Genomic DNA, 17,443 nt, shown 5'->3' on the forward strand with positions numbered 1-17,443 from the left:
AGACATTATTTGTTTCCACACAGGAGAGCAATAGAGGGTATGCGCATGCATAAAGTGAGTGGCAAATCGAGTGGCAAAGTGACTCGATTCTACAAAATGTCTTCTAAATCCTGACAGTTTTCTGAAAAACCTATGTTTCTATGTCAGTGGTGCTCAACCTTTTTCATGTCAAGGACCCCTAGAATTGGCCGCCGACCCCCATCTGAAAATATGTTGTTCCAGGGACCCCCCCCCACAGAAGCAAAAATGAGTTAAAAACTCATGAAAGAATATATATTCAAAGATTTGCGCCACATTTTCACGATTTTTCAAAAATAGCAGACCTGCAAGCTCATAGCGCGGCACTGTAGATCTGCTATTTTTCAATAGTTAAAGTATAACGTGCTTCAAACGCCAAAAGGGGTTCCCGCCCAGAATGGGTTTTTGCCACTTAGTAGGCGTTCCCGCATAACTTCCTGGTATGATGATGTCACGCGCATACCCTCTATTGAGGCACCTAGTAATTAATTCACAATGAAAGGTGAGCAGGCAGTTGGGGAGACGTGGGTTATCTCTTTTTACAAACTGTTAAAAGTATTCAATCTTTGAAATGATGCAACCAGCGGAACTCTAATTCGTGCTCATGTCATGCTCACGAATTAGTTGGAATATTTTTGAACTTTTTTCTACACGACTCACGGACACGCACAGGACTACAGTGTGACTCCGCAGATCCAAGCAAGTATGCAGATGTAATGCAACTCTGGTGTGTGTGTGTGAGAGAGTCAGTCAGTCACTGAAGGAGTTAGTAGTAGTCATAGTTAACATCAGCTCCGTGTCTGTAGGTGCCGACATCTCGTGGAACGATGGGGGCGTTCTCATCGTAGTGGTGCTGACGGCCTTGGTCATTGGCGCGTGCATGATCCATCCAGTGGGCCAGGTCAGTCTCCAGCCTCTGATAATGGTGGTGGGGGTAATAATGACCTTCATTAGTACACTCAACCCTCAATAGAAAGACAAGGGTAATAATGACCATTAGTACACTCAACCCTCAATAGAAAGACGAGCATGAAAGGCCAACATCATTTAAAAGGCCACAGCTGTTCATTTCAGCAATGGCAAAATGGCGTCAAACTCCAGATCCATGGGGGCCTTTGATAGGCCTATCTCACAGCCCGCTTTCCACGCCCACTTCCGGTAAATAGTGGTGTCATTTAACATTAGCATTTACACGTTTTTTTCTCTGGAGAATCTAAGTACATTTTCTAATGTAAAAATATGACAGACCAATATTATTATGAAGCAAACAAGATGGTAAATCAGCTCGAACAGATAGAACAAACCTTACCTTGAGAAAACAAAAGTTGTAGGCTGCGTTCGAATTGCTAGGGTTGTTCCCTACTCCCTACTCCCCATACGGGGACCCAGACTCAGTGGACTCAAATAGTGATTAATTCGGACAATACTCCCTGTATGGGGAGCACCGACTCTGACGTCAATATCGGTAGAGGGCGCTATAGGTCCGCGGGTCATGTACTTTTTATTAGTGTGGTTGCCCTAAAGGGCAACCAGACTATTGTAATTGTAACACTTTATTGTGGGCTCGCAACAGCGAGCACACACTAGTTATTGTGGGCTCGCAACAGCGAGCACACACTAGTTATTGCCAGTTTATATTTATTCTTGCTTTATTCCAATTTCCGCCCTTTTTTCGAATTCCTACTACTTTCACACACTTTATGCTAGAAATTTAGTTCAAACTTCAAACTGTTCAGCTCTTTGCAGTTATGTGTGCTTGCATTTAGATTTTTACAATTGTTTATACTTTTTTAACTTTTTAACTTTTTAACTTTTTTTGACATTCTTTATAATGAGAGTCGATGGGAGAAACGTCCCATTTTTCACAGTTGACTTTTTTGTGCTCTTATTACTCTGTCATACTTTCACTTTGAAACTCCATTCAAACTTTAAAATGTTCATCAATCTTTGAATTTTCATTGGTGAAAAAGTTGTTTTGAAAAAGTTTATACTTTTTAAAATATTTAACTTTATTTATAAAATGTTTCTCTCATAGACAATGTATGGGATTTTATCTCTAAATCAACCTCACTTTTGCAGCCTCATTACTCTGGCATACTTTGTCGTAGAAACGTGATTTAAACTTTAGCTAGCTCACACGGCTGTGGACTTTTTCGTGGTTCAAACCGTATTCGAATATGTTACACGGTTTCTCCGATATCGCAGTTCAATCGCAGGCCGTATCGTCTAATTAGTGCGCCCTTAGAGTGCGGGGCCTCCTTGAGTAGAGTGTGGAAACTGAAATGCTTCACCTCGGAAATCTACCAAAAAAATTGTCGTCCTGGCCAAAATATTCACTTTACACGGATGTTCTTTGGTCATTTTGTAGCCACACATGTCCTCTTTCACACAATGTAACCACCAAAGCACAGATACATACAGAATGTGAACTACGGCCTTTTAAGTGACACAAATACAGTCAAGCTGCCCATTGACCTCCATTGTATAATTCTTACGAGGAAAGTATCGTGAAGACAATTCTTAACTCGCTCTTATAACCACATTTTCGATCGTACCAACACCACCATCGCACATGTTGTACCTCAATGGCTCAGGCCACTCAAAGTGAAAAAAATATTTGCATTCGACTTTTACTTTTTGCGATAGAGCAATTTGTTCGGGCATAGGTTTTTCCCTATTCAGGCCCATTGAAATCTCCCAGTCATAGTGAAGCACTGTTTTACTCTCCCACAGCTGAGACATATAAGGGCTTAATTACAGGGCTGACATTAGAGTTACAAGATCTCAATGAGTTGCTCTGCGAAACCTTGTGAGCTTGTAGGTCTGCTATTTGTGCAGTCACAGACACACGCATGCATACGCACGCACGCACGCACGCACGCACGCACGCAGCTTGTAGGTCTGCTATTTGTGCAATTAGGCTCTACACACAGAGTCACAGACACACGCATGCATGCACACGCACGCACGTGCACACGCACGTGCACGCGCACGCACACGCACACACACACACACACACACACACACACACACACACACACACAAAAACCCTGTCTTTTGCTTGCAGCATGCTACAGTCTTGCAATTTGCTCCATGGGCTTAGACCACCAATAGGAGCACGCTGTACTTAATTAATTGCTTAAGCCCCGCCCTTCTGTCTTCCCATTGGCTGGCCTTTACACAGCTCTAACTTTTGTTTGCAGCATGATACAGTCCTGACAATTTGTTTATGGACTTACACCACCAATAGGAACACTAATATAAACTTAAAAAATATATTTTTTTTAAACTTTTTTTTTTTTAACTTTTTTTTTTTAACTTTTTTTTTTTTAAACTTTTTTTTTTTTAACTTTTTTTTTTTAACTTTTTTTTTTAAAACTTTTTTTTAACTTTTTTTTTTAAAAAACTTTTTTTTTTTAAACTTCTTTTTTTTAAAAACTTTTTTTTTACAAACTTTTTTTTTTTTAACTTAAAAAAAAACCAGTGTTCAGACTTGGTGGGTGGTCCCACAGACACAGCTATAACTTTATACATTGCGTTTTTAGCGAGCCCACGCAGTTTCTACAGGAACTGCTTTCTAGTTGCCAGTTTATATTTATTATTCTTTATTCCGCCACTTTCTTCGTACTCCTACTACTTTCACACACTTTATGCTAGAAATTTAGTTCAAACTTCAAACTGTTCAGCTCTTTGCAGTTATGTGTGCTTGCATTTTTATTTTTACAATTGTTTATACTTTTTTAACTTTTAAACTTTTAAACTTTTTTTTACATTCTTTATAATGAGAGTCGATGGGAGAAACGTCCCATTTTTCACAGTTGACTTTTTTGTGCTCTTATTACTCTGTCATACTTTCACTTTGAAACTCCATTCAAACTTTAAAATGTTCATCAATCTTTGAATTTTCATTGGTGAAAAAGTTTTTTTGAAAAAGTTTATACTTTTTAAAATATTTAACTTTATTTATAAAATGTTTCTCTCATAGACAATGTATGGGATTTTATCTCTAAATCAACCTCACTTTTGCAGCCTCATTACTCTGGCATACTTTGTCGTAGAAACGTGATTTAAACTTTAGCTAGCTCACACGACTGTGGACTTTTTCGTGGTTCAAACCGTATTCGAATATGTTACACGGTTTTTCCGAAATCGCAGTTCAATCGCAGGCCGTTTCGCGTAATCAGTGTCCCCTTAGAGTGTGGGGCCTCCTTGAGTAGAGTGTGGAAACTGAAATTCTTTCCTTGGAAATTTACCAAACAAATTGTCGTCCCGGCCAAAATATTCACTTTACATGGATGTTCTTTGGTCATTTTGTAGCCACACATGTCCTCTTTCACACAATGTAACCACCAAAGCACAGATACATACAGAATGTGAACTACGGCCTTTTAAGTGACACAAATACAGTCAAGCTGCCCATTGACCTCCATTGTATAATTCTTACGAGGAAAGTATCGTGAAGACAATTCTTAACTCGCTCTTATAACCACATTTTCGATCGTACCAACACCACCATCGCACATGTTGTACCTCAATGGCTCAGGCCACTCAAAGTGAAAACAATATTTGCATTCGACTTTTACTTTTTGCGATAGAGCAATTTGTTCGGGCATAGGTTTTTCCCTATTCAGGCCCATTGAAATCTCCCAGTCATAGTGAAGCACTGTTTTACTCTCCCACAGCTGAGACATATAAGGGCTTAATTACAGGGCTGACATTAGAGTTACAAGATCTCAATGAGTTGCTCTGCGAAACCTTGTGAGCTTGTAGGTCTGCTATTTGTGCAGTCACAGACACACGCATGCATACGCAAGCACGCACGCACGCACGCACGCACGCACACAGCTTGTAGGTCTGCTATTTGTGCAATTAGGCTCTACACATACACACAGAGTCACAGACACACGCATGCATGCACACGCACGCACGTGCACACGCACGTGCACGCGCACGCACACACACGCACACACGCACACACACACACACACACACACAAAAACCCTGTCTTTTGCTTGCAGCATGCTACAGTCTTGCAATTTGCTCCATGGGCTTAGACCACCAATAGGAGCACGCTGTACTTAATTAATTGCTTAAGCCCCGCCCTTCTGTCTTCCCATTGGCTGGCCTTTACACAGCTCTAACTTTTGTTTGCAGCATGATACAGTCCTGAAAATTTGTTTATGGACTTACACCACCAATAGGAACACTAATATAAACTTAAAAAATATTTTTTTTTTAAACTTTTTTTTTTTTTTTACTTTTTTTTTTTAAACTTTTTTTTTTTATACTTTTTTTTTAACTTTTTTTTTAAAAAACTTTTTTTTTTTTAAACTTTTTTTTTTTTAAACTATTTTTTTAAACTTTTTTTTTTTTTAAACTTTTTTTTTTAAACTTCTTTTTTTTTTAAACTTTTTTTTCTAAACTTTTTTTTTTTTTTTACCTTTTTTTTTTTAAACTTAAAAAAAAAACTTAAAAGAAAACTTAAAAATGAAAAACCAGTGTTCAGACTTGGTGGGTGGTCCCATTGGCTGGCCTTTACACAGCTCTAACTTTTGTTTGCAGCATGATACAGTCCTGAAAATTTGTTTATGGACTTACACCACCAATAGGAACACTAATATAAACTTAAAAAATATTTTTTTTTTAAACTTTTTTTTTTTTTTTACTTTTTTTTTTTTTTACTTTTTTTTTTTAAACTTTTTTTTTTGTATCTTTTTTTTTAACTTTTTTTTTTAAAAACTTTTTTTTTTTTAAACTTTTTTTTTTTAAAACTTTATTTTTTTAAACTTTTTTTTTTTTAAAACTTTTTTTTTTAAACTTTTTTTTTAAACTTTTTTTTCTAAACTTTTTTTTTTTTTTACCTTTTTTTTTTTTAAACTTAAAAAAAAAACTTAAAAGAAAACTTAAAAATGAAAAACCAGTGTTCAGACTTGGTGGGTGGTCCCACAGACACAGCTATAACTTTATACATTGCGTTTTTAGCGAGCCCACGCAGTTTCTACAGGAACTGCTTTCTAGTTATTATTTACCTGGATTAGTCTTTTTTTTAATGTGCTACTCCTCCCACAGTTTTGACTGTACGCACTTGAGCCATATCTCAAATTGACCGGCTTCATCGGGAAGGATGTGCTTGTATTTTTTTAAGAGAAATGTTGTATAGTTTAATTGATATGAATTTATTAGTGAATAGAATTTCCCATTGACATGAATGGGAAAATGCGATTTTTCGCATTTTGTCACATTCAAGTATTTTTTCCTCAGAGACTGTAAGCACTATAGTTACAAAACTTGGAGGGTAGGTTCATAATAATTACTAAAATTAATCAACTTATAATGTTATCGGTCGGCCTCATGGTGGCGCTATAACAGCCCACTTTACGTTTTGGCTTATAACTCTTGAACCGTAGGTCGTAAAATCAAATTGTTTTTTCCCCTGACTTCCTTGGGCCATGACGCATCTCCCCATATAGGCCCCGCCCATTTGCGTCATGATAGATTTTCCGCCATTTTGAATTTTCTCCAAAACACACTTTTTGCTCCTCCTACAGATTTTGTCCAAATCTCACAAAAATTGGTACACATGATCTCTGGACCTTTCCGATGAAGACACCACAGGCGGAATCTTGATAGTGCGTATCGTTCGGCCGTAATCGGCTTCCGAAGTTAGTGGGATGGGCCTATTTTACAAAAAATGTCTAAAATCCCAAACGAAATGTCCGATCCATCCCAAATTTGAATCACATGTCGCGGGTGGTTAAATCAACCAAGTACCAAAAGCAATTCCATTTTCATCCATAGGGGGCGCCGCAGATGCGAGAAATGTAACCGTTTGTCGCAAAAACATGATTTTTGGGGGATAAATCCCCTCCGAATTACTTACGCATGATCGCAGGGGTGACGCGACATTGTAATTGGCTGGCAATATCAGTGGGAGGGGTATATGTGAGCCACTGCGGCAACCACACTTTGCAATTTTTTAAAATTGCGACCTTTCTAGTTTGCATTGTAATCCCCATAGGGTTTTTTCAGATCGCCTCATAAAGAACTGTATGAAAAATAAACAAATCATCCCGGCCGTTTCACTCAATTGGATATGAAGAATCAACTGACTACAAAAAACCAGTCAAAACGCTGTTGCTGAAATTATGATAAAAAGGTTATTATTTTAAAATAACATAGGCCTATGATTATTATCAATAAATTAATATTATATCCATTATCCAGCAATATGAAAACAGTGCACCACCTTGACAATATGAAAATATCAGCAGCATGATTATGAACCCCCGCTAATCCTGGGGGGGGGGGGGGGGGATACGGTAAAAATAGCCGATCTATAAGCAACGCGACGTCCGTGTTGTGAGCTTGTAGATCGGGTACTTTTGGTAAAGAATTACCAAAAGTAGCCAATCTACAAGCTCTGCTCACAATACGGACGTTAACAGAAACAGCAGTCCAATAAATTACTGCCTACATAATGAAGTTGTAATGTATTTAGCGCAATTAAATTAAATCATGTTAGATAACATATATTTTTTAATGGCAGGAATTAATTAATATGAATAAAACATATGTTCATATTTGTCTCGAGATCTGTAGCTTTGAGATCCGCCAGGGAAGAAAAGAGGGGAAACGAAAGTTTAAAAAGTACATTTGTGTTGATTTCTTTCGCTGGTTCAACTTCTGCCTCTTCTGAGTTGGAGCGCAATAAGCGCATGCATGCAGAAGCAGCTCACGTGCGCGCAAACGCGTGCATGTGCGCTCAAGAGCGAGCTTGCGCAATGCATTATGGGGCAGATTTGCTTCGCTGTGTTTTTGTAGTGACCATCGGATGGTCCCTACAATTCCCGGTGCATTGTGGGATACTTCAGTCCACTACATTAGGGTGCAAAAATGCTCACTACATATTCGGACACTATAACAAAATGGCGGAACCCCAAAGTAGTGCACTATATGGGGCATAGGGAATGAATTCGAACGCAGCCGTAGACTTCTTAAATTACCTCTGTTAACATGTAGCGTCTATGGAGTGACGTCACGCTATCACCACTAACCCCGAAAGGGGGCGTATTAAGGGGGCGGGGAAATTCTGTGAGATAGGCTTATTATGCTGCTGGCTGAAGGAGGAAATGGAAGCCACAAGTGGCCTCCATTCCCTCCTCCAGTCCCCTCCATTTCCCGCTGTCCCTTGTGAATTCCTCAGCTCTGCTGTTCTTAACCAACGATATGACCAAAAACCGAAAGTCTCCGTTCTTGAGTCCCCTCTTATTGCTCTAGAGGAATCCTGTCTCTACACTCTCCTATCTAAAAGTATTAAAATATCAAAATATTGCTGCCCCCCAACAACCACATGCTGATACTGTACGCAGGCCATGTACATATAGGCCTATCGTCCCTTATTATTTATCGAGCTGTATTCAAATCCTTCAGTCAGTCAAATCAAATTACTGCACGCCTAGATGGCTTAAAACCAGTTTAAACAAGGCTATCAAAGTGAAAGTAATTGAGCAGTGGTGAGTGTAGACACTGTTCATGAACTTGTGCGTACTAATGTTGAACAATAATTGTAGGCAAGGTTATCCAAAAGAGAAACTAGATTTCAAGTGCCACTAATAATTTGATGGCTGGCGGAGTCAGAGTGACTCAATATATGGAGACTGAGGGCAGTATTATGCGTGTCTTAAGTACCAGGTATTATTACTTAACTTAAGACCTGGAGGCGTGATCAATGCCATTTGGCTATTCTGAGTGGCCAAACAGCATTGACCACGCTTCCAGGTCTTAAGTTAAGTCATAAGACCTGGTACATAAAGGGGAGGCGTCCAAAGGCGTCACGTGGCATGGAATGAGTTAAGACACGCATAATACTGCCCTCAGTCTCTGCCAGTCATCAAATTATTGGCTCAGTAGTGCGACGACAAACAAATCTCCGTGAATTCAAGCCTTCATGATGGGGTGTGTAATTGATAGAAAATAAGTCATTTCTTGGGCGCACTACTATTTAAGGTCTGTAAGAAAGAGTTTCTTTGAAAACCTATTGTGTCAATTTACAAATGATGCTTTAATCTGACATTTGTGTTCATATTGTGTTGCAAGCTGGTGCAAATACAACAATACATTTGCACATATTGTACCTATGCATGTATAACCCATCCTAACTATTAGGCGCAAGGCAGCTACTGAACAGTACCTGGGGAGAAATTTGACACAAACTCAGGAGACAGAAACAAGGTGACCAGGTATTCCTTTTAACCCATTTAAAAATGTCTTCTAAATCATGATGGTTTTCTGAAAGACCTGTTTCTATGTCTGTGGTAAGTAAGTAAGTAGCCTTGCCGAGCCATGAGGCCCATAGGGCAGGAGCCTATCTCCTGTTTCTGTAGCGTGAGGCAGCTTGATGTACAGGTACACCCCCTGGACATGACGCTAGTATGTCACAGGGACTTACCCCCAATCCAACCCTTGATGCTGAGTGTCAAGCAGGGAGGCATTGGGTCCCATTTTTTAGAGTCTTTGGTATGACCCGGCCGGGGATTGAACCCCGACCTCCCAGTCACAGGGCGGACACTCTAACCACAAGGCCACTGAGCTGGTATGTCTGGTGCTCAACCTATTTTATGTCAAGGACCCCTAGAATCGGCCTGGGCCGTGGCTCAGCGGTCCAGGCACCTTGGCTGGTAATCCAGTCTGGCAGTGTGCCGCGGGTTCGACTCCCGATCCCGACGGCCTTTACTGCATGTCACCCCCCATCTCTCTCCCCATTTCCTGTCAGCCTACTGTCTGTCCCTCCATAAAAAATATAAAATAAAGGCGAAAGCCAAAAAAAACATAAAAGAAAAAAAAGGACCCCTAGAATCATGTGTATTTGGCCTCCGACCCCCATCTCAAAATATGTTGTTCCAGTTGTTCCATCCCGGCGTTTACTCACCTGCTCGTCAAAGCCCATGTACATGAACTGTCTAATCCACTGCTGTACGTCAGGTCTGCTGCGATCCCAGACGTTCCTTTTGCTTCTGCTCAGCGTTGCCAGGAACTCTTTAGCCTTGGCGGGAGTGACCGCTATAGCAGACTTTGAAGGAGCATTCCCAGCGTCTGTCACTTGAGAGAAGCACAGAAGGACAGATGCGTTAGGCCTCATTCACACCTAGACACACGCGTGTCCTGTATCTTCTGTGTGTCATGGCCGCCTCAATGCATTTCCAATGAGAGTCAGGGGGGGAGGGCAGAAGACGGCCATGCAACAAGGTTGTGTCATGAAACCATGTGACTCCCATTGCAAATGCATTGAGGTGGCCATGGCCCACAGAAGACACAGGACTGTGTGAATGAGGTCTTAGTGGACAAAAGCATATGAAATGTGTGCAAAAAAGATTGACGACATTGAACTGAGCCTGAATGCGGAAAGTATAATTTGAGTGTTACCATCTCTCTTCCTCAAGATCTTGAGCAGGCTGCTTTCACTGGAAACATCTGTCAATAGAGAGTTAATGAGGAGCTGCCATGTTTCATTGAGACAAATGAATTACATACGACCACGTCGACCAGGTTGATCTGCTTTACTATGTAATACATCCAGTCAGCTGAAACCCTCATAGACGATGCACACAAATTAATTACATACGACCACGTCGACCTGCTTTACTATGTAATACATCCAGTCAGCTGAAAGCCTCATAGAAGATGCACACAAATGCACATGCAGTATAATCTAGTGTCATCGTACAGTTTCAGTGTTTGACAGAATGTGAGCCTACATACAAAACAATTTCTACTCTGAGGTGGTTGTCTGAAATTCTAAATGGCTCTATTCTCTCCTTTTTGTCTTGACTAAAGACTAAAGCATTATTATTTTATTTGTTTGTGCTAATTGTTAGGGCCGATTCATACCTCTATTTTAGAGCCGAATAAAAGTCGGTTCGGCTCTGTAGAGCCTACAATGTGACGTCATTTGAGGTTCGGGGGGGCGGGTACCGTCCTAAAGTCGGCTCTTCGGTGCTACTGAAAATTTCTGACAAGCCGAAATCATTTCGGCACTACAGCGCCGAAACAGCGGTAAAATAGGAGTATGAATCGGCCCTTAAAATGTGCACACTTTGCTACCAGCAATGAAGTATGACGATGGGCATTACTACTTTTTCTATTTTCTACTGACCACACTGACAAATTAATAGGCGACAAAGCTGTTGACATCTGAAAGAAAGCCAGCAGATGTGTGAAATTTACAATTTGTTTGTTACCACAATGTAAACAAATTACAATTATTGCGACCGGGACAGAGAAAGGAGCAGGGTCACATGGGAGTGGGTGGGGGGGTGAACCTCCCTCAACCTCATCAAACCCTGTACACTCAAGACACGCTCCATATATGGCCAGTACATAATTCATTCCATATGTTGATCTGACCCCATTGCCAAAGCGCCAGCGCTCGCCCAGCAGCCTGCCGTCACCCAGGCGGATGTGTGCAAGGGCGAGGTCGCTTCTCGCCCTCAGGGCGTCGTACTGGTTATTGATGATTTTGTGGGTATTTATTGTGAAACGAGAATAGGCGCACTGCGGGTGTTTGGCCCCATCCTACGTGCATCTTACCCATGAAAGGAGGTATTAATGTAAGTAAGTAAAGTTTATTTATAGAACACCTTTCACAGACAGTCACAAAGTGCTTTAAAAACAATAAAAGTAAAACAAGTCAATAAAACAAGTCAAGAACTAAATCACTAATAAAGTTAGACAAAATAGAGTTAGAATAAAGCAATCAACATTCAACAGGCCTGTCTAAAAAGGTGAGTTTTCAACAGTCCTTTAGAAATGTCCACAGAATCCACAGTTCTTAGGTGGAAGGGGAGCTCATTCCATAGACTAGGGGCAAAACCTGCAAAGGCTCTGAGGAACAACCAGCAAAGCCTGGGATGTGGATCTCAGTGACCTTCTGGGCCATGGGATGTGGATCTCAGTGACCTTCTGGGCCATGGGATGTGGATCTCAGTGACCTTCTGGGCCATGGGATGTGGATCTCAGTGACCTTCTGGGCACATACGGTTGGAGCAGGTCAGACAGATACTATAAGGAGGTGCCTGGCCATGGAGGGCTCGGTGTGTAATGACTAGAATCTTAAAATGTATTCTGTAATTAACTGGGAGCCAGTGTAGGGAGGCAAGGACAGGTGTTATATCTCCTGGACCTGGTCAGCAACCTAGCAGCTGTATTCTGAACCAGTTGCAGGCGATCTAATGAGGTGCTGCTCTGTTGATGTGAATGCCATGGCTCTCTGTACACAGTAGAGCCAGCCACCTACTGGACAAGATTGCACAGGCAGAGGAACGACTTTAATTTTATCAAAGTGAAAAAATGATGTGATCGTTGAAAGCTAACCTATTGAATGTCCCAACCTGTGACATACATGTGTGCAAAGTTTGGAGAGAATTGCACTACTGGTGTGCCGTGAGAAGGCGAACGGATAAACACCGGGAGAAGATACCTCGAACACACGCACACGCGCACACACACACACACACACACACACACACACACACACACACACACACACACACACACACACACACACACACACACACACACACACAGTGCAATTACATTTTAATGTTACACATAGAGGTATTTAGAGGAAATTGTTTGCAGGAGTTTCTCTCCCAGTAAATAAAGCAGTGTAACAACAAACAGAACAGTATCTCAGCAGCGTATGAATAAATTACATAAATACATCTAAACTAAAGTCACACTTTGCAGATTGGTACCTGCTGTGCTTGACTCATTTATTTACAGTGTTGCTCACTGAAATTCTGCTATGTTCTGCTTAATCCTCCCTCCCATTAGCCATTGATCCCTTAATTGTCTCCTGATTTAAACCAATCACATGACAAAGACCTGTCTACTTAATGACAGCTATACTGTTTCAAAGATATTTATATAGTTATATAGATAGTTATTTGACTAGTTTACTCAATCTAATATGCTCTTTTCAAGTTCTTCCACGCATTCATTACCTTGTCTTGGCAAACCACTTTACGCGTGTGTGTGTGTGTGTGTGTGTGTGTGTGTGTGTGTGTGTGTGTGTGTGTGTGTGTGTGTGTGTGTGTGTGTGTGTGTGTGTGTGTGTGTGTGTGTGTGTGTGTGTGTGTGTGTGTGTGTGTGTGTGTGTGTGTGTGTGTGTGTGTGTGTGTGTGTGTGTGTGTGTGTGTGTGTGTGTGTGTGTGTGTGTGTGTGTGGCTCAGAGAGAGGACCGCATTACCTGCCAGCTGCCCAGCCAAGAGCCAACCCACAGACTGCATGGTGAGTAATTTCAGGAAAAAACAACAAAGTATCTTAGTAAGGTATTTGGCCACAACGAGCTGCCAAGACGGCTTCAGTGTGCCTTGGCATAGATTGTACAAGTCTCTGGAACTCTAATGAAAGGGATGGAGCACCGTTCTAACAAAACACATTTCTCCAGATCTCTGTTGAGCAGTGCCTATATGGTTTTTGTATGCATTTGTCTTTGCAATGAGGGGTTTATGCACTGAAAGCCTTTCTGTAACATCCTCACTATGTAGTCATTAACGGATTGTTGTTGTTGACACAGTCTGATAATCCAGGGGTTCTCAACGTTTTTGGTCGGGGACCCCCGGAAATGCTTTGGCAATGTCTCGGGACCCCCGCCCCGCCCCCTCCCGACCCCCAATATAAATTGACTGCTACAATAACCTTAAACCATTTTGGGCGGGAACCCCTTTTGGTGTTTTAAGCATTGTTATAATTTAGCTATTGAAAAATAGCAGATCTACAAGCTCATAGCGCGCCACCAAGTGGCGCGCTACGAGGTTGTAGGTCTGCTATTTTTGAAAAATCGTGTACAAAAAAAGAGAACGTTTTTTTTTTTTTAAATAATTTGGGGACCCCCTAAAATAATTTGGCGACCCCCCCGAGGGGTCGCGACCCACGGGTTGAGAACCCCTGTGATAATCCTGCACTGACATTCCCAGTACCTGGTGTTCTTCTGTTTTTCATTAGATACTGTAATGCGCAATTTCCAACCCTACTTACTAATGTCTCCTATTGATCAGGCTCTGTAGTTCCCTTTTCCAGAAGGTGGCATGATTCACGTTTCATGTTCCAAGTCAGTTTGTCATAGCTTCATATGATGGGTTCAGCAGCAGATTTGAACGAGAAACCCATATCGTTGCTGTCGGGAGGAAACCTCATAACTCCATTTTTTAGGTTTTTCATTTTTTTGGCATAAATCAGTGCTATTGAACGCCCTCTATGTCTGTGTGTTGTTTCGAAAATATTGAACCAATGGAAAGTAGTAAGAAGTGCTTTGGACAAAACCTCTTAACTCCATTGGACCCTCAAAATGTCTGCTAAAGCAACTAACTCCACCACCTCTCCTCATCTCGTGGAAGTGACATGAGATGTGGGTGACATGAGATGAGTGACACCTCTCCCATCTCATGACAATATATAAAGTTACAACACCAACTTTGACGAGGCTGTATTGCTTGGTTTTCTTTATTTCCTGAAAAATGAAAATGTTTTCCTCCCGACAGCAGAGATGTGAAGGTTTCCTTCTGGAAAGGGGAACTACAGTCACGCACAGAGCCAATTGAAACACAGTTGATCAGTCTTTGTGCCTGAAGCTCCTTGGGACTGTGCCCCAATAACGACCCCCCCAAAATGGAGATGAACTGAGCCTGTTCTGCTCATTTGGTACACATGATACATGATGCCACAGAGCTTAATATGATTCATTTCTTAATTATATTGTGTAGTCCACCTGTATGGAAGTAAAACTGGCATCATTTGTATTGTTGACCTATTTCTACCATATAGAGCAGGGGTTTTCAGGTGGTCCATGGACCACTGGTGGTCCGTGAAGGTATTGCATGTGGTCCCTGACCATGCATTTAGTAATGTAGGATTTGTTGATTTTTTTATTTATTTTTTACATTTTTCTTTCCAGAAACTGAACTGAATGACCCGGTGACCTATGATGACCGTCCATGTAGTCATTTACTGACAAGTTGGAGACCAAGAAATTCAACAGAAAAAAGGAGTTCTCAAGAGGGGGAAGTGCACAAGATTGTCTGGTTATTAATTATTAGTAGTCAATGGACCATTGGTTGAGAAACAGTGGGATGTATACACACATGGGATGCATTACAAAAGCACTAATCTTAACCCACCCATCACAACAGTGGTCCCCAGGTTGATTATAAAGCTGCGTTCAGACTTGGATGGTTAGAGCGGCGCGATTACATACAAAGTCAATGCAAAGGCGATAGTTGCGCGAGCGAGGAGCGGCGCGACACAAACGAAACGAACCGAGGCGAATATACATATTCAAGTCTGAACGCACCTTAAGTCAGATGGGTGGTGGTCTCTCGTTCACAATCAGTTGAAAACACCTGATATAGAGCAGCTTTCGTTAAATTTTGACCCCTCAAGTTGAACGAAAGTTGCACTATATGGTTGAAATAGGTCAACAATACAAATTACGCTAGTTTTGTGGATTCATTAATTTTTTACCGAGTGGCCCCCAGGCCCCCACTAAATGTCCGGAACTACTTAATATTCACCAAAACCGCACCAGAACGCAGGCAATCAATTAATACCTTTGCAACCACTATGTTTATGGCAAGGATTTCCCACAGCTTTGCCTTTAAGTCCAAAAATCTAACCCTTTAACAGCTCATGGTTTAATTTCTCATCCATTAATTCAAAGTATCTCTCTATGCTTTAGGAAACGTGCAAGTGCACCAAAAAGCAGTTTTACACACATACCTAGGTCTAACATCTCGAATTGTAAATTGTGATTCCATGAAAGCCTAAAATGTAAAGCCCAGTGTAGAAATGCCAATGTTTGTTACTTATGTGTGATACCACAAAAACAAAGTGTAAAACAGAGTAACGGCAACAACAAAAACAACAAAATACAAGACATAAAAGTGTTGTATGTCTCACCTGTGAGGGCCAACAGTGCCAGCAATACAGAAAGCCCCATTAACCTGAAATAGAGCTGCCGAGTAGCCATTGTGTTCCGCACAGCCTTTTGGTACCGACCTTCTAATAAGAAGCAACAAACACAACACTGGTGTATAGAAGTGAGAGGGAGAGAGGGGGCGGGAAGCCAGATGCTCCGAGTGGAAACTGGCCCATGGCGGTGGAATGTTGTCTACCTCCCTCCTATCCTACAGATACAGGACGGTCTGCAGCTGGGATAACCTTTCTCTTAACGAAGTGAATATTCATGTGTGCTTTGGGTAGTTTTCCATCTCAGAGGCAGGGAAGGATTAAAGTGAAAATTGGCGTCCCCCCCCCCCCCCCTATTTTGTCGTTGGTCCGACATTCCTAGCCTGTGTTAAAAGAAAGACGAGTGACAATGTCGACATTCGGCGATCGAAAATCAGCTAAAGTGGCCGTTTTCAAGATGTTTTGGCTATTATCTCTGCCTGGAACGGAAAGTCCTTTCTGCGCAGGTCAAAGCTTGTTGGAAGTGTGACTTTGAGGACATTCCGAATCCAAGGGCCCCTATTGGCTCAAGGGCCCCTGTGCATGTGCACACTTAGCACAGGCCATAGTTCGCTCAGAGGCAGGCTGGTCTTAACATGATGCATAGTTTTTTCTTTTCTTTTTTTAAATATGATAATCTGATTAGTTTTGTGGGCTAAATTCAATCCTTTTAATAAACTAAAGAGAATTGTATTTTTATGACACTGAACGTGGCAGTTTAGTTTAGTTGTGAGATCCGAAATGCAATCTGGCTTTTTTTTTAAATTTTGCTAGAATGATTTCACAAGCTCCCACATGTGTAAGCCACAATGCCACTATGCCAGTAGATTGCTGAACACTGTTGCTTATTCGCCCGAGCAATGAGGCATAGGAACAATCTGGCCAGAGAAAAGAAAAATAAGCTTGGCTGAGAAATGCTGATACCATCCCACCACACTGCTCGCCCTCCCAACTGCCTGTTGGGTATTGTGGGTATGATATGTTCAAAATCTATGCCAGTGCTCTATAAAGGACTGGCACAGAAATTATCCTGTCAAACATCAAAATGCATGAATGCAGTATGATGAAGAAGGTCCTAATTAGTTACCATATTGGACATCATTTCCATTGTTGTGTGCTATCGGACCTACATATAACACACAACTGGTGAAACGGTTAACCATCAACATTTGGTTCATTTCTGTTGTCCCCGTCTTGTGGCCCCCTACTTCAAGTCATTTTACAATTGTGGACCCCTGCCTAATCTAAATTAGTTGAATAACCTTTGCTATATAGAGTATAGACCAATTATTTTTCGCCCCTGTTGGTCAGTCCATGTGTCTGTGAGCAGCTAATCTCCGGCACCGAGCGAAGAGACTTACTTTTCATTAGGCTACGAAATGATGGAGGCCGCTATTGTAGTGTATTTCTTACTTATGTGCAC

The 17,443-nt window shown here is 41.3% G+C and overlaps 1 protein-coding gene across 1 annotated transcript; it reads right to left on the bottom strand.

Annotated features, from left to right (window-relative positions):
- Positions 1–293: 293 nt before the first annotated feature.
- Positions 294–16,097, bottom strand: ecrg4a (ECRG4 augurin precursor a). Its single transcript, XM_079518519.1, has 4 exons — positions 15,973–16,097; positions 10,441–10,488; positions 9,947–10,116; positions 294–934 (listed from the first exon to the last, which is right to left on the bottom strand). The coding sequence occupies exons 1-4, from the start codon at positions 16,040–16,042 to the stop codon at positions 785–787; spliced, it is 438 nt and encodes a 145-aa protein (XP_079374645.1). The 5' UTR covers positions 16,043–16,097; the 3' UTR covers positions 294–784.
- Between the last annotated feature and the right edge of the window lie 1,346 nt (positions 16,098–17,443).

This window comes from Electrona antarctica (genome assembly GCF_951216825.1).
Source record: "Electrona antarctica genome assembly, chromosome: 13".
Lineage (NCBI taxonomy): Eukaryota > Metazoa > Chordata > Actinopteri > Myctophiformes > Myctophidae > Electrona > Electrona antarctica.

Coding starts and splice junctions, on each gene's coding strand:
- ecrg4a (XM_079518519.1), bottom strand. CDS start 16,042: ATGGCTACTCGGCAGCTCTATTTCAGGTTAATGGGGCTTTCTGTATTG. Junction 10,489..15,972: donor GGCACTGTTGGCCCTCACAG/GTGAGACATACA, acceptor CTCTATTGACAG/ATGTTTCCAGTGAAAGCAGC. Junction 10,117..10,440: donor GATCTTGAGGAAGAGAGATG/GTAACACTCAAA, acceptor GCTTCTCTCAAG/TGACAGACGCTGGGAATGCT.